Source organism: Mauremys reevesii, linkage group 25 (assembly GCF_016161935.1).
Source record: "Mauremys reevesii isolate NIE-2019 linkage group 25, ASM1616193v1, whole genome shotgun sequence".
NCBI classification, from domain to species: domain Eukaryota; kingdom Metazoa; phylum Chordata; order Testudines; family Geoemydidae; genus Mauremys; species Mauremys reevesii.
Window position 1 is genome coordinate 4,035,155 of NC_052647.1, and position 25,215 is coordinate 4,060,369.

The 25,215-nt window shown below is 49.3% G+C and overlaps 1 protein-coding gene across 1 annotated transcript in view; it reads left to right on the forward strand.

The window, feature by feature from the left end:
* The first annotated feature begins 2,213 nt into the window (after positions 1 to 2,213).
* Positions 2,214 to 25,215, forward strand: part of LOC120390798 (adhesion G protein-coupled receptor E3-like) — a 67,350-nt gene continuing 44,348 nt past the window's right edge. Inside the window, exons 1-13 of the mRNA XM_039513669.1 lie at positions 2,214 to 2,391; positions 4,073 to 4,140; positions 4,723 to 4,812; positions 5,440 to 5,623; positions 6,508 to 6,624; positions 7,539 to 7,738; positions 9,040 to 9,210; positions 15,720 to 15,914; positions 16,615 to 16,850; positions 17,591 to 17,657; positions 19,073 to 19,164; positions 20,333 to 20,501; positions 20,612 to 20,716. Coding sequence (XP_039369603.1) covers positions 2,268 to 2,391; positions 4,073 to 4,140; positions 4,723 to 4,812; positions 5,440 to 5,623; positions 6,508 to 6,624; positions 7,539 to 7,738; positions 9,040 to 9,210; positions 15,720 to 15,914; positions 16,615 to 16,850; positions 17,591 to 17,657; positions 19,073 to 19,164; positions 20,333 to 20,501; positions 20,612 to 20,716 — 1,818 coding nt within the window. The 5' untranslated portion in view covers positions 2,214 to 2,267. The remainder of the gene's footprint in view (positions 2,392 to 4,072; positions 4,141 to 4,722; positions 4,813 to 5,439; positions 5,624 to 6,507; positions 6,625 to 7,538; positions 7,739 to 9,039; positions 9,211 to 15,719; positions 15,915 to 16,614; positions 16,851 to 17,590; positions 17,658 to 19,072; positions 19,165 to 20,332; positions 20,502 to 20,611; positions 20,717 to 25,215) is intronic.

The window sequence follows — 25,215 nt, forward strand, 5'->3', positions numbered from 1 at the left end:
ATTGATTGCTCTCAGTCCACCAGGTTTCTGTGATGCCTATTATATCTATATCCTCCTTGATCACAAGGCACTCTAGTTCACCCATCTTATTATTTAGACTTCTGGCATTTGTGTACAAGCACTTTAAAAACTTGTCCCTGTTTATTAGCCTGCCTTTTTCTGATGTGCCAGATTCTTTTTTATGTGACTGTTTATCATCTGATCCGGCCCTTACATTATACTTCTCATTCCTCTGCTCCCGACTATAACCTGGAGATTCTCTATCATCAGACTCTCCCCTAAGAGAAGTCTGTGTCCGATCCACACGCTCCTCTGCAGCAGTCAGCTTTCCCCCATCTCCTAGTTTAAAAACTGCTCTACAACCTTTTTAAAAACTGCTCTACAACCTATATATATAACAGGGGTGGTTGCAACAAGAGAAGGTGCCAGTGATAACTTGACACAAGACCCCAAACCACCCTTAGGTGTTTAATGTTGTAACAGTACAAAGGGTTTTATTATCACCTCAGCCCAATAGACCCAAGGCGCCTACCCTTATCAACACACCAGACTAAAGTTCTATTCCCAGTGCTGGGAAGGGTTGTAGGTTTTAATGGTTAGAGCACAAGAGACTGAGAGTCAGGAAACCTGGGTCCTATTCTTAGTTCTACTGCTGATTTGTGGGATTACTTTGAGCAAGCTCCTAACCCTCTCTGTGCCTTAGTTCCCCCCCCCCAGTGCAATGGGGACAGTAATATTGACCCATCTCCTGGTGGGACTGAGAATTATTTAATGTCTGTCTGTAAAGTGTTTTGAGCTTAGACAGGAGGTGCTAGGGATGGGAGAACAATTATTCTATTATAGAGATCAGGGACAATCATGGAGTTCTGATCCAGATTGGAACATTCCCCGAAGTCGTGTTTGGTTCCAAGGTCTTTGTTGGCTTCTAAGATGTCTAAGTTGTGCTTGTTCACTATGTAAAATAATGTTTATTATTGATAAAAATTATTTTCATTTAGATTAAAAATATAATGGGAAAAATTTCTAGCTGCATTAAGATTTTCAAGCGCCTTTTCTTTTTTACTAGGCCTTAATTTTTGGCCTTAACAAAGTTGATCTAGACCCTTTTACTCTCTCCACCTCTCTCTACCTCCAACGTTTTATTGCTATTTTCCCTTGCAGGCACATGTGAGACGGAGACTCTGGGAAGAGAATTCATCACCTCCTACATGCACGACTGTGGGAACTCTAGTCAATTTGAAGTGCAAATCACTGGCTACTTTGCCTTCACTTCAGTGTCTGTTTCCATCTCCAATTACACGGGTGACAGGGGTAGGTTTGAGAAGAAGATTATGGTAAATCGGGGAGAGATGGTGCGGGTCAGGCTACCAGAGTCAGTGGGAATTAAGGGCTCTACCAAGTTCTCCAAGGTGGTCCTAGTCAAGGCTGACAAAGATATCTCAGTAGTGTCTGTCAGCAACAAACATGTGATCCCTGAGACCACTGTGCTGTATCCTGTCTCCAGCTTGGGAAATGAACACTACATAGTGACTCCCTCTACACAATCCTTAGATAGTTACCCAGAGTTCTCTGTTATGACGTACGAAGACTGCAACTCTGTGGAGGTCCATGTGAAAGGCAAGTTACATTACCTAACACAGGTCTACTCCACTGGCAACAAACTGGAAATTAAGCTCCGCGCTTTCGAAGGCTACCAGTTTCAAGGCATAGCAGATCTGTCTGGCACCAGGATTGTCTCAGAAAAGCCAGTGGCCGTCTTGGTTGGCCAAGGGTGTTTTTGTAATAACACAAAATGCAACCATGTCTTTGAGCAGCTCCTACCAGTTTGCAGCTGGGGTACAACATACATCATTCCTCCCTTACCCTGGCAGAAAGTGAATGAAATAGTCTACATCACTGCCTCCCAGAACACAACTGTGTTGTATCAACTAGGGGAACAGCCAGAGACTGTTACTCTAGCCGGAGGCAGTGTACTCCAGCGTCCTGTCAAGCCCTGGATCCCAGTCTCCATCTCTGCTAATGTGGGCATCCAGGTGGTGTTCTACAGCGTGGGCGCAGCTGTCCCTAATTCCTCCCATGCCTTCCTGATGAATGTTCCAGATGTTGCCAGTTACTGCCGGATGTATTCTATAAATGCCCAGGAGGGCTTCGAGAACTTTGCCTTGATGGTGGCCAGTACATCAGAGACTGGCACCATCATTCTAGACAATCAGCCTCTAAGTGATGTGGTGTGGAACCAAGTCCCTGGCACTGAGTTCGTTTGGGGCATGCGTCCGCTTGGACCTGCCATGAGCTCCCATGTTGTGGAACATCCCAGCTCTCCATTTGCGCTCCTGAGTGTTGGCACTGCTGCCATGGACAGCTATGGGATTCCGGGTTCCTGCAGGAAGAGTGAGTAGAATGGGTTTTAAATCTACTTTGACCACAGTTTGTGTCCATGCTGCAAAGAAAACAGTGTTACAACCAGGGAGGCAACCATGGACCTGGTGTAAAATCTGTTGATTTTGATGGGGCTCCATTGAGTTACACCAGCTGAGAATTTGGCCCAACATGCCATCCTAGGCCACCCCTAGCCACAGTTACTCAGGCTATGTCCATACTACAGAAGCTGCAGCAGCACAGCTACGGCGCTGCAGCTGTGCCTCTGTAGCACTGTAGTGTAGACACTTGGTACAGCGATGGAAGGGGTTTTCTGTCCCTGTAGTTAATCCACCCCGCCGAGTTGGTATCTAGGTTGAGGGAAGAATTCTTCTCTTAACCTAATGAGTGTCAACACTGGGCTTAGGACGCTTTATCTACGTCTTTCAGGGCATGAATATTTCACACCCCTGAGCGACATAGCCTGATCTACCTAAGTTGTAGGCATAGTCCAGGCCTAAGATTGTGCCTGTGTTGCTAGCTGCACCGAACTAGTTTCAGCCCAGCTCATGCAGTTAGGCAGATGCTCTCCAGCTGTTCTGAATTGGTTTAAGAACTGTTGCACTTTTCCTCCTACACTTGGTTGTAATGCCTGCTGGGTACCCAAGAGAGTTTTGTGCCTTATTCTCACTTATGCCACTCCTGTGCTTGCGGCGGGGGATAGAAAGGGTGGAGGAAAAGGTAGCTTTAAGCCACCGTTGTGCGTTATGCATTCTGGGACCATGCAGGGTTGCTGAAATTTACCCTCTGCTTCCCATGGCCCCTGAGAACCAGGGAGTAGCTGTAGCATGGCGCATTCTGAGCACATCCTTGATCTGCCTTGCACATGAAGCCAAGATCATGTAAAGGCCCATAAGCCTAAGCCGCAGTGTAGGTAACACTAGGTCAACAGAAGAATTCTTGTCTTGTCCTAGTTACCACCTCTCAGAGGTGGATTTACTACAGCAATGGAAGAACCCTTCCAACACTGTAGTCAGTGTCTCCACTACAGTGACACAGCTGCAGCTGCACCACTTTAGCATTTCTAGTGTAGACATGGTTTGATGAGACTCACGTCATTAAAAAGTACAATAGCAGGATTAGAACAGTTCTGGGGAAGGGAAACTTCTCGACTATAGATGTAACAACAGTCATCTATCACCGAGGATCAAACCCAAAACTTTCTAACTGCGTGACCTACTACGGTTTGAGCTAAGGTCGAGCTAAGAGATGAACTCCCATAGCTAGGAGTTGTAGCAGAACCAGATCTGTGGTGGACCATCCCCTAGAGGACACATAACACACACTGATCAATGAGATACACGGGCAAAGCTTAAGTGAGTATTGACCAGGTGATGTGTGGACACACGCCAGGCTTTCAGAGCTGAATGTATTGCAAACTGATTACAGAATCAGCTGAAAGTCGTCAGATAGACAGGGCTTAAGGGATCAATGGAGTTAAAGGGAGAAAACACCTGCTAGTAGGAAGAAAGGATGGCCCTTTGGTTGCCTAACCTGAGTGTTTAAAGGGGCCTGATTGTCAGAGGGTGAGTGCTCAGCACTTTTGAAAGTCAGGGCCCTATAAAGAGGCCTCAGATTACAAGACACTTTTGAAAACTTTAGCCCTGCAGATGTTGATCTGATGCAATTGTCCTGCCTCTCTTTCTGTTGCTAGATGTAACCTTTAAATGCCAGACTGAGACTCTACAGATAAGAGAGATGTGCAAAGATGTATTTCTGCAGGTATGTTGAAGGGGTTTATTTGGGCTTTGAGGGTTTTCACAAAGAGTACATAGAAAACTTTGAGCCTGAGGATTCTCTGCTTATCCAGGGTTTACCACTGACTTCAGTGGGAGCAGAATCAGTGGAACTTTTGGAAACTTGACCATATCATGCTTAGGTGTGTGACACCCCCACTGTACATCAGAGTTCTGCAGTTAAGGCATCAGCCAGAGATACAGGAAGTCAGAGTTCAGTTCCCATCTCTGCCCCAGACTCACTGTGTGACTTTGGGCAATTTGCTCAGTCACTCTGTGCATCAGTTCCCCACTTATAGAAGGAGGATAATAATCCTTACTAAACCCTCGTGAGGAAGGGAAGGAGAAATTCATTAATATGCATGAAAGCTTCAATACTACATGAAATATCAGCGTGTCTGTGGGCTTCACCACACTGAGCCTTCACATGTCTTAATCTGTGGGCATTCCAGTGGGACGGCCAGCCAGCCATAGGTCAAAGCAAGGTAAATCTGGAACCATTAACCTTAATTTTGGGTGGCATTTCCATTCTTGTAGAAATAACCCATTTCCTCTGATTGCTCTGCAGGGCAGCAACAGTGAATTTTGCTCCTTCATGAATTCAACCTTGGTGAATTTGGAGACCATGTGTGCACAGGACAGAGCAGTATCGCTGGAGGTCAGAGATTCAACCCCTACATGTGTGGGCGCTCTATGGGCAAATGCACTGAGCACTGGAATAGCAGTCTCACTTTGGGGAAATTGAACAGGAGGACTTGTGGCACTTTAGAGTCTAACAAATTTATTTCAGCATACGCCTTCATGGGCTACACCCCTCTTCATCAGGTGCATAGAATTGTAGCTGCTCTTCAGAACAGGGGTGTGTGCGCATGTGCATGTTCTCTAGCTTAAGTGGCAGGGGATCTGGGTTCTGTCCCCACTGGTCCTAGGAAGATCCAAATTCCTTCCGGGGGCAACACAGGGAGAACCTAGATGCCTGCTGATTTGCTGCAATGTTCTCTGCCACCTACACTGAAGGGACCAGGGGTGAGGAGGGAACGACACAGGGTATTAGCCTGACCCTGGCTTCAGGTTACTGTGGAGTCCTGAGCAAGGCTCAGTAGCCTCACTCGCTCCGTAAAGGGCTCCCTCTTTGAGAATGCTGCAGTCCCTCCTAGTGGGGAAGGTCACTATGAACCCATATGTCCCTAAGAGGGTCATTGTTCCCCTGGGAGTCTGAAGAATGTGTCTCATGAACCACTGAAATCCTCCCTCCTTCTCAGGGTGTTTCCTTTCCCAATCCCAGGAGGTTGCTCGTCCCTTTGGTTCCTTCCTGAATAGCTCCACCCTCAGTGCTGGTGGGAAGGAGAGCGAGGGGGAGGTGGCCTCCGCCGTGACGTTCCTCCTGCAGAGTGTGGAATTGGCTGCACTGACAGCTGCTTTGAAGTCTCCAGAGAATAGGACCCAGAATGTGACAACAGAGTCCATGGGTGAGGAGGATGGGAGGCTCCCACATCACCTAATGGTGGCTGTGAGATAGGGGCTTATACTCTTCTCAATACAGAACACCACTGCAGCCTCGCTGTCCCTCTCTCAGAGTTTATAACCCAGCCATGGGCGGCAGGTGAACAAGCCATTGAGAGAGACTAACCATTGAAAGGCTAGCCCTCGGCCCCTCCCTCTCTGCCAAAGTCCCCGCGCCTCCACTTCCACCCCCGCTCTTCCGCTGGAGCCCAGAGCAACCTGCCCCCCCCGTCCCCACGCTACCCCAGCCCTGGAGCGCCAGGCAACCGGAGCATCCGCAACTCCAGCGCCCCCAGCCCTGGGCCTTGTGAGCGCTGGCCCCAGCCTGCCTGCCCCAGCCTCTCAGCCGCAGAAGAGCGGGAAGGGAACTGGAAGCAGGCAGGAGAGGACCTGGGATGGACCATGAGCAGGTCCATGCCAGGCTGTTTGGGGAGGCACAGCCTTCCCCAGCCTATGCTACCTGCCACCCATAAACCCAGCCCTGGGCCTTTGCAGCAATGGCAGCTGCCTGAGAGGGTGTTAAAAGCGATGCCAATCTCCTGTCACCACAGGCAGCTGCCATTGCGTCCTCCTTTCACTCCCTGCCCCAGCAATACCCCTTCTTGCTGCTTCCCCTGCTAAAGCGCAGAGGTGAGGCAGCAGGGAGAAGCTTCCTTCTGCCTCTTGGCACAGTGACATCTTCATGGGGACTCAGGGATGATGGATCATAGGAGGTCAGCCAGAGGGGCTCAGGGAAACACAGAGAAATGGAGGTGAGGAGAAAGGGGGAGGGGTGGTGGGATTCAGAGAGAGTGGAGCTCCAAACCTGCCTTGCCCATGCAGCAAGAGGCTTTGCCATTTCCCTCCCCAGCTATCGAGACACTCGTTGTGCCGGCTGCAGGTCCCTGTGATGAGGTCTTCAGGCTGAGAGCTCAGGAGGAGACAATGGACATTCACTGTGATACGGTCACCAGAGCAGTGACAGAAGGTACCATCCTGGTGCTTCCCAGACACTCGCCTCTTTAACTATAAACTAAATCGCAGCCTTAATTCTCCCCTTCTCTGTGCCCCAGGCTGGTTCGCTCACCTCTGTTATCCTGACACTAGTGTGGACCTTGTTGGCTGAGCCAGTGTTTCTCAGGCCGTTGAGCTCTCAGAGCCCTTCATTCCTGGTTGTCCCTCAGCATGAAAACCAAGCAATGGGGGGGGGGGGCGGGCAGGGAGGAGAGAGAAGCTTTGATGGGCATGTGAATTGGTCCAGAGAATGGAAAGATCAGAGATCCGTTGGCCCAACACATGACGTCCTGATGATGAGCCCAGCTAGGCCCCAGGTTGACATGTGTGACTTCCTGGAATGGAACCAGGATAATATTTACCAGTTTTACTCCAATTTGCAGGGCAGTGTGACCTGACTGGGACTGGTTCTTAATTCTTCAGCACCAGGGAAAGCTCCTCACTAACCAACCCCTCTGTCTCTCCTAACAAAGAAAAACTATGGCTTCACCTCAGAGCCTTTCACCTGGGGCTGTCTGCCTAGCTGGATAATGTGCAGTGTGGGGGTATGATTTCTAAAGAGCACTACCATACTGTGCATTAATTGGTCTGCATAGACCCTACTCGTGTGCACTAAAGGTTCCCTAGTGTGCTTTAATGTACGTTAGTGCACTTCAGGAATCACACTCACATAGAGCACTCTGGATGTTTCCAACACAGAAGTGGTTCTGTGGAAGAAGAGGGAGGAGGCAACATACCCTAATGGTTAAAGCTCAAACTGCCAGCCAGGACTCCTGGGTTCTGTTCCCAGCTCTGCCCCAGACTCGCTGTGACCTTTGGCACCTGGCTTGCTCTTTCTTTGTCTCAGTGTCCCTGTCTCTATGATGAGGCATCATTTCATGTTTTCAGATTCCTGGGCTGTTGCTTTTATTTCTTACTCCAACCTGGGCTCCATAATTGACAAGAGATTTTTCAACGAGGGAGATCTAACGGCTGATGAGAAATTGAGGAATTGTCACCTGAATTCCAGGGTGGTGAGTGGGGCTGTTGGCAATGGGAGGCCCATGAACCTCCTCAAACCTGTGAACTTCACCCTGCGCCATAGACAGGTGAGTGTCGATCCTTTTACTTTGGTCTGTTTCCCGGGGCTCCAACTGGTCACTTAAAAGGTGCGTCTCCTGCAGGGCATTTGAGTTCTGTTGCCTTTCTGGACTGAGAAACAGTTATCTGAGAAAGAGAGGGAGCTTCTTCAGTCCTGACACGGGGGCTGTTTTGGTGGAGGACGTTACATAGGGTTCACACCAGGCCCGACTGGGTTATGATTCATCCTGTAAAATGCTCAGGAGTAACAACTGTGGCTGGCTCATCCCTTAGAGCAGGAATAATTGGAAAACAACTTCCTATAGCAGTGTTTCCCAAGCTTTTGAGGATTGTCCCCCACCCCTTACCATTATCCACGCCCCACCCTCTGAGCTGGGGATGGGAGCGGGACCACGGCTCGGCGGTAGGGGGAAAGGACACGGACGTAAGGGGGCTGAGGCTGGGGCCACGGCTGTGTTGGGTCTGGGTCTGGGATCAGGGCCAGAGCCATGGCTGGGGGCCGAGACTCGGGGCGGGAGTGGAGCAGCAGCCGGGCTGTGGTGGAAGCCTGCAGCCGAGCCCAGGGCCAGGTGTGGCTCGTCTCCCAACTCCTCCCCTGCCCCTAGCCTCAGCCCTGGGCTGGGAATGGAGCCATAAGGGGTTGGAACTGACGCTGGGGCTGGGGCTGGGGCTGGGGCTAGAAGTGGAGCTATGCTGAGGCTGGGGGTTGTGCCAGGCCTGGGGCTGGAAGTCGGGGATGCGGCTACTGGTGGGACCAGAGCAGAGCTCATGGTGGGGAGGGGCTGGGTGGTGCTCCCTCTCTGCTCCCCCATGGGGGCTGACCCGATGCCTGTCATGTCCCTCTGAAGTTTCCTCTATGTCCCCCTAGAAGAATGCACCCCACAGTTTGGGGACCTCTGCCCTATAGATAGCAGAGTTCAGGGAAACAGCATGAGATGGTGCCTTCTTTGATTAAGTAATGAACTTGCTAGAGTGCATGTGGGTATTTGTGGGCAGGTCTGTGAATGCCTTTTAATGGCTCAAATCGGAACTGCACAATTGTGTGTCATAGACCCTACAGTGCTCAGAGTTAAGGGAATTACCACTTTAGCTCTGGGCTCAGGGGCTTCTGCTGTTGGAGCTGGAGGATCTCGCTTGTATTTCCACTGCCAATGGGAAGTCCCAAATGACTGTTACGTGCAGCACAATGAGAGCCATGAAACCGTTGGTGATTTCAGGTTTATGATGGTCTATTAGAGATGTGTGACAAAAGAAACAGCGTTCTCCCCATGATCCAGTGAGGATGATGATGGGGTGTTTTTGTTTCCAGGCAAAGAAAGAGGAGGAAGAGACTCGCTGCGTTCACTGGAAATTCATCGCTGGGAACGTCACCTGGGCTGAGGATGGCTGCGCTGTTCTCCACACGAACAGCACTCACACCATCTGCAGCTGTGACCATCTCTCGAGCTTCGCACTCCTTATGGGTCTCACCGGAGTGGAGGTATCTCACTGTCAGACTCAGATCAAAGGGCTGAACTCTGAGCTCCTGATTTGAGCAAAATCAGTGAAAATTTTGCCTGAATGAACGCTGAGTTGGAACCTCGGGGTATAATCTGTGGCCATACAGGATGGGTCAGGGTCAAGGGGGCTGGGCTGGGGTTGTGATCTGAGGTCCCTAGAGTAGCCCACACTAACAATACCAGGGTCAGGGCAGGCTGTAAAAAGGAGAGCAGATTCCCCCAGAACTGGTGGTTAACACTGTAGTTAGAATCACCAACCGGTCACAGTCTGTGCTCCAGATCCCCCACACTGGTTATTGAGAAGCTGAAAAAAAGAACTCACACTTAAAACTCTAGTCACTTAACAAAATGTTCCTCTGATCCTGAAAGGGGCAGCCACATTGCAAGGTCTATATTAGTTTGGATCTTACCTAAAATACTACGCCGACAGCCAATCCTTTAGTATCTAAAACTAAAGGTTTTATTATAAATGAAAAGAAAAGAAAGAGAAGAGAGCTGTTAAATGATCAAAGCAATCTGATACATATGACTTCAAGGTCCATATATCAGGTTCTTAGCAGCCTTAGCGAGTTTGCTGGCTTGTAAAGTCTCTCTGGAACACACCCAAAGCTTAGATGTGTCTATCAGACCTTTGTTCAAGCTTCCGTTTGTAGAGAAGTTACTGCAGAAGTGAGAATCAGGACTGAAGACAAAACGGAGGTGATGCAGCTGCCTTTTTCTATCCTTTTCCATGTGGCTTGTACTTGCTCTGTCCCAAACACAAGCTCACAGCACATGGGCATGGAAAGGTACTTGGAGTCCCCTGTCCATAGGCATGTCCCTACATGTCCTGCTGACTCGTGGGCATAGCTCCTGGCTTCTCTCAATGGGTTCGTTGTAGAGCTCAGCAGTTCTCAATCTTTAGCAAGCCAAGGATCCCCATTTTTATTTAAAATTTTTGCAGACCCCCCAAGCCCCCCGCTCAGCCCCAGGCCCCACCCCCATTCCATCCATTCCCCCAAGGCCCCACCCCACCCCTCCGCGCCTCCGCGTCACCCCTGCTTCTTCTCTTCCCTGCCTCTTTCCACCCCCTACCCCAAGTGCACCCCATCCACGTTTCGCCCCTCCCTCCCAGCGCCTCCTGCATGCTGCTGAACAGCTGTTCCCCAGCATGCAGAAGACACTGGGAGGGAGGTGGAGGACTTGGTCAGCGGGACCTGCGGACCCCCAGTTTGAGAATGCTGGTATAGCTGATTACCCTTGATGGGCCATCAAACAGACTGGATAGTGCTGATGCCAATCTGTCTAGGGGTGTCACCCAGAAATGCAGCACAGATATATCACACATATTTATAACTCACAATGCAAAGATAATGCATATATATACACAAGATTATCATACTTAGCAAATCATAACTTTTCAACTGATACCTTACATGGCATATCTTGTAAGGTTCATTGCGATTTTGTAATACAGTAACTCCTCACTTAACGTTGTAGTTATGTTCCTGAAAAATGCCACTTTAAGCAAAACAATGTTAAGCGAATCCAATTTCCCCATAAGAATTAATGTAAATGAGGGGGTTAGGTTCCAGGGAAATTTTTTTCACCAGACAAAAGACTATATGATACACACACACACAAACACACACACAGTATAAGTTTTAAACAAACAGTTTAATACTGGTACACAGTGATGATGATTGTGAAGCTCGGAGGTGGAGGAGTCAGATGGTGGGATATTTCCCTTACTGCTAAATGATGAACTAGCAATTGGCTGAACCCTCAAGGGTTAACTCTCTCCCTCTGCAAAGCAGCAGGAATGGAGGGAGATATGCACATTTCCCTTACGTACACTGCCTTGTTAATTAGATCAGCTTGCTGAGACCGCAGTTGCTACAAGCTCCCTCCGTCCTGAGCCCTGCTCTATGGAAGATGGGGTAAGCGAGGTGCAGGAGCAGGGTGGAGGGGGACACCTTGACATTAGCCACCCTCTTCCTTCTCTCCCAGCATAGCAAGCAGGAGTCTCAGGAGCAGCTCCAAGGCAGAGGGCAGGAGCAGCACATGGCAGTGAGGGAGGACACAGCTGAACTGCTGGCAGCTGCTGCACAGGGAACTTAGGGTAGTGGGGAGCTGACGGGGGGCTGCCAGTCCATCCTGGTTCCAAGCCCCCACCAGCCAGCTGCAACAGGCTGCTCTTCCTGCAAGCAGTAGACAAAGCAGGCGGCTGTCAAACAACGTTAGAAGGGAGCATTACACAACTTTAAACAAGCATGTTCCCTAATTGATCAGCAATGTAAAAACGTTAACTGGGATAAGTTTAAGTGAGGAGTTACTGTATTGGTATCCATAATATTATAAATGGTCACCCATATTCCATAGAATCATAGAACTGGAAGGGACCTCGAGAAGTCATCTAGTCCAGTCCCCTGCACTCAAGACAGGACTAAGTATTCTCTAGACCATCCCTGACAGGTGTTTGTCTGACCTGCTCTTAAAAATCCCCAATGATGGAGATTCCACAACCTCCCTAGGGAATTTATTCCAGTGTTTAACCACCCTGACAGTTAGGAAGTTTTTCCTAATGTCCAACCTAAACTGCCCTTGCTGCAATTTTAGCCCATTGCTTCTTGCCCTATCCTCAGAGGTTAAGAACAACAATTTTTCTCCCTCCTCCTTGTAGGAACATTTTATGTATTTGAGACTGTTCTCATGTCCCCACTCAGTCTTCTCCAGACTAAACAAACCCAATTTTTTCAATCTTCCTCGCAGGTCATGTTTTCTAGACCTTTAATCGCTTTTGTTGCTCTTCTCTGGACTTTCTACAATTTGTCCACATCTTTCCTGAAATGTGGCGCCCAGAACTGGATACAATTTTCCAGTTGAGGCCTAATCAGCGCGGAGTAGAGCGGAAGAATTACTTCTTGTGTCTTGCTCACAATACTCATGCTTATACGTCCCAGAATGATGTTTGCTTTTTTTGCAACCGTGTTATACTGTTGACTCATATTTAGCTTGTGATCCACTCAGGGCCATCCTTAGGCATACGCAAACATGGCTGCTTATGGCACCCAAAAATGTGTGTCCACCCTTCCGCTTCTTCTTATGCCTGTGCTGACCTTTCCTGCAGGCTCCCACAGCTAGCTACTGCAGCCTGGTGACTCTTACTCCATAGGGGATCTAGTCGGGGCGGCTCCAGGCACCAGCACACCAAGCGCGTGCCTGGGGCGGCAAGCCGGGGGGGCGCTCTGCCAGGTTGCCGCGAGGGCAGCAGGCAGGTTGCCTTCGGCGGCATGCCTGCGGAGGGTCTGCTGGTCCTGCGGCTTCGGCAGACCTCCCACAGGCGTGCCGCCGAATCCACGGACCGAGACCTCCCGCCGCAAGCCGCCCAAGGCAACCTGCTGCCATGCTTGGGGTGGCAAAATACCTAGAGCCGCCCCTGGATCTAGTAACTTAAAAGTAAAAAAGCCTCCAGCCATTCAAAGAGCCATTCAAGTGGTAATGAAGCCATTTAACGGGCATTTGCCAACCCCCAGGTATATACTGTCAGTTTCTGAATTTACTGACAAACAGTTGTGCATGACGGTAATATTTACTCAGAACGTGTTAGTCTACAGGACCTTAGTTTAAAATTTGCTTTAAAAATATTTCCTTAGCAGATTGCTGAAGATTATAAAATCACATCTCTAAAAAATCCTTGCATAGGTTTTTAGATCCACAATCTGAGTATTCATCTTCAGCTTTAAATGCTTGGATCTACAGACATAGAGTTTTTTAAATAAATCCTTCAAAAGACCACTCTTATCTACAATACACATTTTAATTTGAATTACTATAATACAAAAAACTTGCTTCCTGTCCTTTCTGTCCATCCATTTTTCCCTTCCCCCCCGGTTGAAGAGAGGCTAGCCCTTAAAGGGACAATACTCCTTTCCTTTCAGACAAAGGAGTTTCTCTTTCTTTACTTCTGACTATTTGATGAACTAGTTTTAAGGGACCCTCCAGCAAAATCAGTACCTTAGTAAGATATAAAATCCTTTGTTATGCCTAAAATCTTTGGAAACTTATTTTTTAAAGTTGATGAAATTTCATAAACATGTCTGTTGTTATGGAGATCACACAAAGTAAATTAGTGTTCCCTTTTTCTAAAAGCAATGAACATTGTTATGAACACACTAAACCTCTGTGACTGATTCATTTAAAATAATGTCTTTGTTTCAGTGAGTTAAATATGCAGTAATTACTTTACTGCAGGGTTACTTTATGAAAGCTTAAGAGTATATTTAAAATATAAAATCAGCTTAGAAATACTGATTAAGAAAATGTAAAACAAAGAAGAGCAGGGCCGCCCAGAGGATTCCGTGGGCCTGGGGTCTTCGGCAGCGGGGGACCCTTCCGTTCCGGGACCCGCCGCCCAAGTGCCCCGAAGACCCACGGCGGGGACCCCCCGCTGCCGAATTACTGCCAAAGCGGGACCCACCGCCGAAGTTCAGCTCGGTCTTCAGCGGTAATTCGGTGTCGGGGGGCCCCCGCCATGGGTCTTCGGGGCACTTTGGCGGCGGGTCCCAGAACGAAAGGGCCCCCCGCTGCTGAATTACCGCTGAAGACCGAGTTGGACTTCGGCGGCAGGTCCCGCTTCAGTGGTAATTCGCCGGCGGGGGGTCCTTCCGCCCCGCCGGCAAAGACCGGGAGCGGAAGAAACTCCTGGGCCCGGCCCCGCAAGAGTTTTCCGGCCCCCCCGGAGCGACTGAAGGACCCCGCTCCAGGGGCCCCGAAAAATTCTCGTGGGGGCCCCTGTGGGGCCTGGGGCAAATTGCCCCTCTTGCCCCCCCCCTCTGGGCGGCCCTGAGAAGAGCTGCATCACATATTCCATAATATTTAATGTTGTAGTCAGCAGGTCAGCTGATGCCCTTACTATAAAGTTTTTGCAAATAAATCTCTGACACAGTTCAGGGTATATCAAAATACCTGAGACTGACATTTTTTATTCCTAAATTTAGTGCTTTTAATTAGGTACCTTCTGCATGTCCTGTCTTCACCATCTGGCATGCAGTGGAAAACATGCTCCATTTTCTTTTGAACACCCCCCTACTCTTCTGCAATTTCTTTCTAATGTCATTTGCTTCATTTGAGTTCAGGGATTTGGCTGGAAGGGGGTGAGCAGGGAGGGGGAGGGAAGAAAGGAGGGAGACAGTGGGGAGGGGAGGTGCCTGAACAGAGTGGGGGGCGGAGCCTGGGCAGAGCCGAGGTGGAGTATGGGCAAGGCCACAGGCAGAAGAGGTGGGCTGGGGAGCTAGGCTCCCCAAAGGGCAGCTTCACGCACCGCCCATGACAGCAGGTAAGTGGGGGTCAGCTCCTGCACACCCAGTGCACGCTGCAGTCTCATCAAGCAGGGGCCATATTCAGAGAGACGAATGCGCCAGTGCCGCACATTCTGCGTGAGGGAGAGGGTACAGGGGTCTCTGCGAGGAATTGTGACTCTCTGCCACCGTGAGGTGGGCTGGGCATCTCGGTATCCTTTGCTACCTCCTCCCTCCCTCCTACCCCCCACGGGCTGTGAGTCCGGGCTACCGTCAGGCATAGGGGCGCCAGTTTAATAATACTGCATAGGGCACCCTAAGGATGACCCTGGATTCACTATGACCCACAGATCCCTTTCTGCAGTACTTCCTAGGCAGTCATTTCCCATTTTGTAAGTGTGCAACTGATTGTTTCTTCCTAAGTGGAGTACTTTGCATTTGTCTTTATTGACTTTCATCCTATTTACTTCAAGCAATTTCTCCAGTTTTGAATTTTAATCCTATCTTCCAAAGCACTTGCAACCCCTCCCCGCTTGGTATCGTCCAAAAACTTTATAAGTGTACTCTCTATGCCATTATCTAAATAATGAATGAAGATATTAAACAGAACTGGACCCAGAATCAATCCCTGTGGGACCCCACTCGTTATTCCCTTCCAGCATGACTTTGAACCACTGATTACTGTCCGGGAATGATTTTCCAACCAGTTATGCACTCACCTTATTATTTATGAGACAGTCATAGAATCATAGAATATTAGGGTTGGAAGAGATCTCAGGCGGTCATCTAGTCCAATCCCCTGCTCAAAGTGAGACCAACACCAACAGCCAGGACTTTTTCATCCTTAAAAACCTCTCAGGATGGAGATTCCACCACCTCCTTCCAGTATCAAAAGCCTTACTATAGTCAAGATATACCACATCTACCTCTCCCCTCCTCCCCCGATCCATAAGGCTTGTTACCCTGTCAAAGAAAGCTATCAGGTTAGTTTGACACGATTGGTTCTTGACAAATTCATGCTGACTGTTATTTATCACATTATTATCATGTGGGTGTTTGCAAATTGATGGGTTAATTATTTGCTCCATTATCTTTCTGGGTACGGAAGCTAAACTGAATTGTCTGTAATTCTCCGGGGTGTCCTTACTTCCCTCTATTTCCCATATAGCTTCACAGGATTCACTGGTGATTCTCCCTTTGTTGTGTTACAGGAGAGTACCCCACTGACCATCATCACCTACGTGGGACTGACCCTCTCCCTGCTGTGCCTCCTCCTCGCCATCCTCACCTTCCTCCTGTGCCGCTCCATCTGGAACGTCAGCACCTCCCTCCACCTGCAGCTCTGCCTCTGCCTCTTCGTGGCCAACCTGCTCTTCCTCACTGCAGTGAAGCACACCGGCATTCAGGTCTGTTATCCACTTTTATTCTTGATTTAAAATTGAGCTGTGTCCAGATCCTCTGTCAGCATTTCTACAGCTCCCCTCATCCCAGCACCTTTGTGTATCCTCAGCTGGATGGTAATATTTATTTCATGTTCTTTAGTCCTGCAGAAATAATTATTTACTCCCCTCCAAAAGAAATCTCTATGGGTGAAACCAGTCCTTCCCTTTTCCTTGTGGGCTCCTTCCTTCATCAGTCAGACAAAGGAACCCTGATTTCCAGAGTCACAGTCCCCTGTCTGTCCTCTCTTCCCCCAGATTGATGGGCAGATGCAAGACACCTATACCATGAAGCAGATATAGAGAAGAGAACTTACACCCTCCAGGTCTCTCCCTATTATGAGGACCGGGAATTTCTTTATATCCCTGCTCCCTTTCCTAGGATTCCTCACAGTATTCGACAATTTCCACCATTTATTTGGGAACTACAACCCCCAGAAACCATCTTTTCTGAGTGGAGATCAGGACCAGGCTGGACTCTGAATGATTGAAAGGGCCAGCCAGCTTGCCCTTAGAAAAGCCCCCATAGACTGAAGAAGGTATTGTCTCGGGGAGAGCGTCATAACTAGAGAGATGTGCCCTATGTGATCATCCCCAAAGTCCCCCCATCTCCAAATTCCCCTTCCCGGAAGCAGTGTCCCAGAGCTCTCTCTTGTCCTGTCCTCAGGTGGTGTGTGCTGTCATTGCTGGCCTCCTGCACTACCTCTTCCTGGCCTGCTTCAGCTGGATGTTCCTGGAGGGGCTGCACCTCTTCCTCACCGTCAGGAACCTGCAGGTCGTGAATTACACCAGCGCCAGCCGGTTCAAGAAGAGATTCATGTACACGTTCAGCTACGGATTCCCAGCCTTGGTGGTGGCTATTTCTGCAGGGGTGAATCCTGATGGCTACGGAACTCCCACACAGTACGTGCAGCGCCCATCCCGAAGGGGAGCTGGGATGTGGCTTCCATGCGGTTGTCTGGCTCACCCCAGGTCTGACTTGAACCTAGATTTCCTGGCTCGCCCTGCCTGGGAGCTGAATGTCCCCCTGGGACCCTTCCCATCCCCAGGGACACGAAGCTGCCCCGAGAGCTGCAGTTGAGTTGCCCCCTGTCAGCCATCTACACTCCTCACCCTACTGATGATGCAGAAGAACAAGCCAGAAAGATCCCAGCTTGACTCCCAGCTCCCAGGCTGGGTTTGTGGTGCTGGTGGGTAGGGAACAAATGCACCTTCTTACTGTGTGCAAATCCCTTAGGATCCCCTCTCTAAAGTGAGCGACTCCACTAAAACAGGCGTGTTCTAGACACCCCAGGCGACATCCTCAGCTGGTGTAAATCAGGGCAGCTCCACTTCCTTCAGTGCAGCTGGGCCAATGTCCATCCACTGCATGTCTGGCCCTCCATCAATACTGCGCCCATCCACCAGAAAGGGTCATTTGAGGAGGTGGAAGAGGAAGTGGTGGTAGAAAGCAGGAGATGCTGAGGTAGATGGGAAGGGCCGTTAGCCTGCTACTCACAATAGAGTCGGCCATGTCACAGGCAGGCTGAGATCCATCTCGCTTTTGAGAGCCAGCTACCCTGTGACACCCCCTCTCTGCCCCCAGGGCTGAAAAAGGGCAGTAATCCCATTAAAGTCACCTTCTTCTTCCTCCCTCCCTGTAGCTGCTGGCTCAGCCTGGAGAGAAGATTTCATTGGAGCTTTCTGGGTCCAGTCTGTGCCATAATCCTGGTGGGTTCCTCACAGAACCACAGGCCCATTCTCCTCTCACCTCTGCAACCCCGTGGACTCCAGTGGAGCCAAAAGAAGAATATCTCCCAGAGAATTTAAGATGAAAGAGTCCTATAAGATCCCATTTCATCCACCCCTCTTTGGCCAGTTCAGGATTTCCCCCTAACACAACAGCCTACATTCTATGGAGTCAGTCAGGGCGAATGGGTCGGGCACTAGGTTGTGAGTCAGTAGACCTGACTCTGCCATTGGCCTGCTGTGTTAACTTGGGAAGAAGCTTCCCCTCACTGTACCTCTGTTTCTCCTCCCACCCTTTGTCTGTCTTGCCCATAGGCACCAAAAAAATTAGTGGATGCTCAGCACCCACTGGCAGCCACCTCCCCCACCACATACCCCATGTCCCCCATCCGCCAGCAGCCCCACCGATCAACAACTTCCCCTCCATCCCGCCTGCCACAATCAGCTGTGCAGGAGGCACTGTGGGAGAGGGGGCGGAATTAGGTTGGAAGAGGTGGGGTGGGAGTGGGAAGAGTCGGGAGCTTGGAGAAGCAGTGGGGTTTTCAGCCAAGTGGAGGTGGGAAGAAGTGAGGTGGGGGCTTGGGACAAAGGGTCGGGTGGGGGTGGGGCCTGGGGCAGAGCTGGGGGTTGAGCACCCTGGGTCCTGGAGGAAGCTGGCGCCTGTGGTCTTGCCTAGTTATTTTGCGAACAAATGCTCCAGGACAGGGGCTGCCCCTTTCTAGGTGTGTGTACAGAACCCAGTGCAGTCTTAATGGAGCCTCTAGGTGCTACCATAATATGATTAATTATAATATGTCATTACTCATGCAATGCTGCCATGGAAGCAAGTGGAACCTCTGCCGGAATGAGGATAGTTTTGTCCCTTGCCTTGTCCAACCTGACTGGTAACTAACCCAAGTGATGGGGGAAGGGAAGGTGGCTGTAGCGTGGGGAGTTTGAGGATGGAAGGGTACATGTGTTGCAAGAGATAAAAGTAGCAAATGTCCTTGCAGATTCCTCCCCATCTCAGGCAGCAGGTTAAGAATTAATTTCAGCCTCAGAATTGAAGGGAACACTCTAGAGACAGGATCTAGAAGCTTTGGGCCAAATCACACGGCTCGAAATCTGGAATAACTGCAGACCCCACTGGAATCAGTGGAGTCCCTCCAGATTCAGATAAGAGCAGAATGTGGCCCTCTGGCTGTATGATCACATGTGATGCATTGCAGCCCTGCCTATGCCAACAGTTCCCTGCAGGACCTGGGACCAGGATCTGGCAGGAAATGGTGTATGACCCACTGGACGAGCAGTCACTGATGTGCAGCCATCTGATCCCATTGGATTGTTCCGTGCCTCAGCCAGAGAGACTGGCCTTGGCTGGCATGTTTTACAAGGAATATTTCATGCTGTTTCCACAGATAAATTTAACATTTTTTCTTGTAACCCTCTGGATCCTGAGAGACAAACTCTCCTCCCTTAATGAAGATGTGTCCACTCTCAAAGACACCAGGTAGGACAGCACTACATCTACTAGAAGGGTCCAGTGAGCCTCCTGTATGGGAATTCCTGTGGCATTCTGCACAGATTGCTGCTACCATACAGCTGAGCACATGCCACTGTAGGGTTTCCAAGTTATCTTGGCGACCTTCGGCTTGATGAGAGAGTAACAGTCTCACTGTCCTAGGAGCTGCTAAACCCTAACTCGCATCAGGAATCCCTTATGAGTCCTAAAGTTGTCCATGGGACCATCTGCCAAAATAAGGACAATTTGCATGAATAGGGGTATGCTGTATCAGATCTTAAATTAGACACAGAACAGCCAGGGTGGCAAATTGAAAGGTCAGGTTAGGAGAGATGAGAGGTCTATGGCAGTAAAGGATCATCATGGGACAAACTTTTCTGCCATGTGCATCATGTTGGTCCCTGGATGGATATTGAGATGACAGTTGCAGTCTGTTCCAAAGCCCGCTGAAGTCATTATGAAATCTGTTTGTTAGAGATGAACAAGATCAGGGCCACCAGCTGGGAGTGCTGGATGGTGACATGAGAGAGGAAAAAGATTTTGGAAGCAGATCAGAAAGTTGAGGCTACAGAAAGCCATGGTGTTACTTACTGCATGTGCCTAGTGCTGTGTAAGCAGAAAGTCTGTGCTGATATTCAGAGCTGGGCCATGTGCTACTTAGGGAGGAAACTCATCTCTTTCCCCTGGGGCTGTGGATACTGTCAAGGTAAAGTGCCATCCATTGAGGAGGAAGGCAAGTGTGGCTCACTGTTGCTATTTAGCAACCCCTCTGTCTATTTATGGAACAAGATAGATGGGGTCCCAAGAGCCCAATATCCTGTTCCCACTTGATTGTCACATTGCCAGGGCCTCATGTGAAGGGATTGAAAACAAAATGTGAAGGGATTAAGAACAAAACTGTAATGAGGTTGAACCATTTGCTTTGGAAGAGCCACCTGTAGGAGGGGAAGGTGTATGTGTCGGGGGTAAGATGGTTGGGCACAATATTGTATTTCAGATTCATAGGCGTAAGTTGCCATTGTGTTCGTCTTAACAGTAACCCTAAGACACAGTAAAGCGGGTGCCAGCTGTTTCGCCCCACACTGCCCAGAGCCCCTGACTCAGTCACTCACCATAGGGTCGTTATAACGGGATCTCTCCATCTGCCTTTATCCAGGCTACTGACTTTTAAAGCTATCGCCCAACTCTTCATTCTGAGCTGCACGTGGAGTCTTGGTCTCTTCCAAGTCGGCTCAGCAAAAATGGTCATGGCGTATTTATTCACCATTGTCAACAGCCTGCAGGGAGCCTTCATCTTCCTGGTGCACTGTCTCCTCAATCGCCAGGTAATGCCTATGGCAGATAATCAGCCACTCAGTGACTTCATGGGCCTAGCAGTGGCCTGGCCTGAGGGTGTTAGTTACATGATGTAGTGATCATGTCCCTTATTCTCCAGGTGAGAGAGGAGTACAGGAGATGGATTAAAGGCACAAGAAAACCCAGCCCCACGACTCAAAATTTTACTCTGTCCGTGTCCACTGTCACTACCAGCACCAAGATGGTAAGAGATCCTCTATTCTGTTCCAATACCAGCTCCAAAAGTTGCATCCATCTGGGTCTGTTGTAGCTCCTGAGGTGCCTTGTCCCCTGAGTGACACATGCTTGTTTTAATCCATCTGAGAATGCCATTGGGAGTCTTAGTGAGATTCAATTTCATCCAAATCAAGGGGGAATCCCAGGTCTCCTAGAACCCAGCACAGAACTCCTCCTTTCTTGCACACCTCCACGTTCCCTTCCCTTTGCTGCTTTGCAATTTCCATGCATCACTTGCTGTGGCATGGGCTGGGAAGGTGTTGGCTTTGACAAAAATTCAGGTAATTACCCAATCGGGGAAGTCTGCAAACCAAAACTGGGGTGGAAATCTTGTCAGTGCAGATCGGAGAGTTAACACTCGATGGAATTTCCTCTGGTTCCATTACCTCTCCTGGGAAAGGATCCAGAAGCTTTGCCTGGAGGGAAAAGTGAAGACTTATATATGGAAAAACCTCCTGCTCCAGTCCCAACACGAGATGCCACAACCTTTGTCTGGAAGTGGACATTTCTGGTTTATTTGGAGCAGCCTATATTACCTGTGAGTTGGTGGGGGAAGGGAGTGGGCTTTGTCTACTCTTGTTTAGTTATTTTCCTGCACGTGATGTCACTTCAGTGGAAGCTGGCTGCATTTTGCAGACTCTGCACTATTCCTGAATGAGGACCCAGTCCTGATCCCATTAAAATTGACTGGAGTTATCCCATGGGATTGGCACTCAATGTATATTTGTTTTGCTGGCTGTGAGTTGGGGAGAGCCCTCCACTTCATCTCTGTGAAACAATCACCTCTCCAACCACCGATGTTTATCATGCAGCCGGATTTGCTGTGCCAGTGGGGCAGGTGCTTCAGCTGCCATTCTTCAACAACTACTTACAAAACCTGGAAGGGAAGTGGATTGACCTAATCCTTTCTCTGATCCAACCACAACTCCTACTGAATTCAAAGGACACCCTAGTGTTGTAGCCGGTGTCTCTCCCAGATTTAAAGGGCCAGATCCCAGGTCAGAGAGCAGTTATTTCTTAGGGACAGCACACCATGCGCGGGGCGGGGGGGGGTGTATGGTGATTTGCAGAACCCTCATTTGCTATGTGTGAGCTAGCTCTGCTGTTTCACTGTAATGTGCAAAGAATAAAATAACCTGCTTAAGGACCTTGGTTGCTTCTTTGGTTTGAGGGGTTACTATCACGTTCTGCCTGTCCTGGAAACCTAGGGCCAATTCTAAAGCCTCTTTATGCCACTCTGGCAGTGTAAAGGGGCTTTAAAGTGGGCAGAAATGGCCCTGTGATTAGTCCTCCAGTGCAGGAGTCCTTCCTGGCTGCTGTAGAACTGGCATCAAATCTCTACATTAGCCCTGCTCCCAGCCCCTGGCATGGGGGTTGTGAGTGGTGGGGTGGAGGTGCTGCTGAGGGCATGGCTGAAGCACACTGCTTCATGGCTATTGTCTGCTTCCCAAGCCCCAGAAGGATCCTTGAAAACGCACTAGTTTACACCAGCCAAGGACCTGGCCTGTACTCAATTTTCAGCTCCAGCACTGTCACTGCACCACTAAATGCTCTTCTACTGTTTTGGGGGTTATTTTAAGAAAATTTGTTTTCAAACTGTCCTTTCTCCACACCTCTTTGTTATTCGGTGATGTCATCTGTCCATATGAAACTTCTCCAAACTGAGCGATGACTGTGTCAGCCCCCTTCTGTTCGCTAGTATTTATTTATATTATCTGGGTACGTACAGTCCCACTATGCTTGGTGCTGTACATACACATAGAAACAATCCCTGTCCCAAAGAACTTACAAGCTAAGTAGACAAGATGGCCACAAGGTGGGAGAACAGAAGGATTATTACCGCTGTTAGACATAGGGGGAACTGGGGATCAGGTGACTTGGCTAAAGTCACATAGGAGCCTAGCAGAATCAGGAACTAACTTCCAGTTCTACTGCCTTAGGATGGTTTTTGGTTAATACTTTCACCATCTCTCTCCTATCTCCTCAGTACTATTCAGATACTCAGCTGGTGAAAATCAGCTTTGTCGTTCTAAGGAGATGTTGCCTAATGGTCCCTGTAGATTCAGGTGCGTGGAAGGGTATCAGACAGCGCAGCAGTCTTGCTCGCTAAAGAGCTGCAGAAAAAGTGACCTTGAACTTCCAAAAGGAGGTGTGCTCAGGGCCTAATTCAGTACAAGTTTTTCTAAAATAGATTTAACATGCACTTCTTTCACTGCACATTGGCCCTTAGCGGTAATATGGGCTGGGTTGAGGTGAGCCATACAATGAAGTGTTGATTAAAGTAGGACTCAGCTCCCTGCTTGAGCTGCAGGATGTTCATGTAGCTATGGCCATGGAGGAGATGGCAGATCTGCAGTCTGTTCTTGGCTCTGCCACAGCTGCCCCATATGTGGAAGAGGTATGCAGTGCATGACATTAAAATACACACAGACACTCCCATGAATTCTGGGTGTGGAGCATGCATTAAGACTAAATTCAAGACTCTGAGCCAATCCATGTGAGGGGCAAAAGGTTCCCAATTGCAAACATGCTCCTGGCGCCATGCCTCATCCCCATGGTGGATCCAGGTTCTGCCTCTCACCAGACGTCCTCATCAGATTCAAACTTAATGGGTTCATGGATTTCCTCCAAGCTCAGGAGCCAGCATCCTGCTTTAACCGACCTCTGGATAAAAGTGTCCTCCTGCCTCCAACAAAACATCTCCCCTTTACATGACTAACATTGTCTGACATATTAGGCCAGAGATGGTGGTGAACATGCTCCATCTGTGCCTAAGCTAATAACACTCCAGGAATTGTCTCGTTCCTCACATGCACGCCCTGTCAGAAATGTGGACTAGTCCAGCTGCTAAGCATGGGGTTCTAAGAGGGCTCATCATGCTCAGCAGAGACAGAGTCCTCTGATCTTCCCCGCTCCCACCTCACAAGACACAGATAAGCCAACAAGTAGCAGCTATCAGCTGTTTTCAATAAAGCAGCAGTTTCATCTTCCATGCAAAGGCTTCAGTGTCTGGTGCTGGGCTGGAGCAGGGAGGTTTGTCAGACACAAGAATCTGCCCTTTTCCTCCATGTTCTTTATTCCTGGAAAGAAAAGCAGCAACATGATGATGGGTCCCAAAGCTTCCCTGAGAGCGTCATGTACAAACTGGTGGCAAAACCTGGCCCTTCTGATCCTTACTCACTGAGAGTAAAGGACCTAAAGGATATTCCTAGAAGTGCTGACTGCTCACTGGGCTCATCCATGTGTGGACTGACAAGTGCTTGCTCTAGTCCCAGGAAACAATCCTGATTCAATAACAACAATTTTTGTGGGGGTTATATTTTCTTCATAGAATCATAGAATATCAGGTTGGAGGGGACTCAGGAGCTCTTCTAGTCCAACCCCTGCTCAAAGCAGGACCAATCCCCCAAACTACATCATCCTTATACATCCTCTCTATATAAAATATGTCTGGCAAAAAAAAAGAAAAAGGTGAAAGAAAGAAAGAAAGAAAGAAAGAAAACAATTCCTGGAACCTAACCCCTATTTACATTAATTCTATGGGGAAATTGATTCGCTTTAACATCAAGCTTTCACTTAAAGTAGCATTTTTCAGGAACATAACTACAACGTTAAGCGAGGAGTTACTGTATATTTTTAAAAATAATGTCAAAAATGTGAGGGCTCTGGAGTGGGTCTGTGATGTGAGACTCCAGGACTAGCAGGTTGGGTGCAGGGGTGAGGGCTCTGGGTGGATGGGGCTGGGGATGAGGGGTTTGGAGTGAGGGAGCGCTCAGGGCTGAGGCAGAAGGTTGGGGTGTAGGGTGAGGGTCGGCCAGGAGTGCGGGCTCTGGGTGGACAGGGCTGGGGTGAGGAGCTTGGGGTGCAGACAGGCTGCCCCAGGGCAGGCCAGAGGAGGATTCCCAGCCCTCTCCCCTGAAGGCAAGAAGAACTCTGGGGAGGATCCTGCACCACAATTTACCTCGCACCACTGTCACTGCACATGCTTCTAGGGCCCTCTCAGGTACAGGAAGTCCCCTGCCTCCCCAAGGTAAAAAGGTAATAATTGAGACATACCAATCTCCTAGAACTGGAAGGACCTTGGAAAGGTCATTGAGTCCAGCCCCTGCCTTCACTAGTAGCACCACTCTTGCCCCAGATTGCCAAGTGGCCCTCAAGGATTGAACTCACAACTCTGGGTCAGCAGGCCAATGCGCAAACCACTGAGTCACAGCCTCCCTTGATATGCTCTCTACTGCTCCCACTGTAGCTCATACTGGTGGGCTGGGCCTCATCCACCATGGTAGACAAAGATCAGCAAGGGGGTACAGTTGTACAGTGGAGAGTCCTCTGAAAATGAAAGGGTCTGAGGGGGTGGGCAGGTCAGGCTGGTCACCTTATAGAATGTAGCACTAGGACCCTGTGGTGGCAGTTGATGCAGGAGGCAGCGTGGAGATGCAGGGGAGAGACAGGGATGCTCTGCCCCAG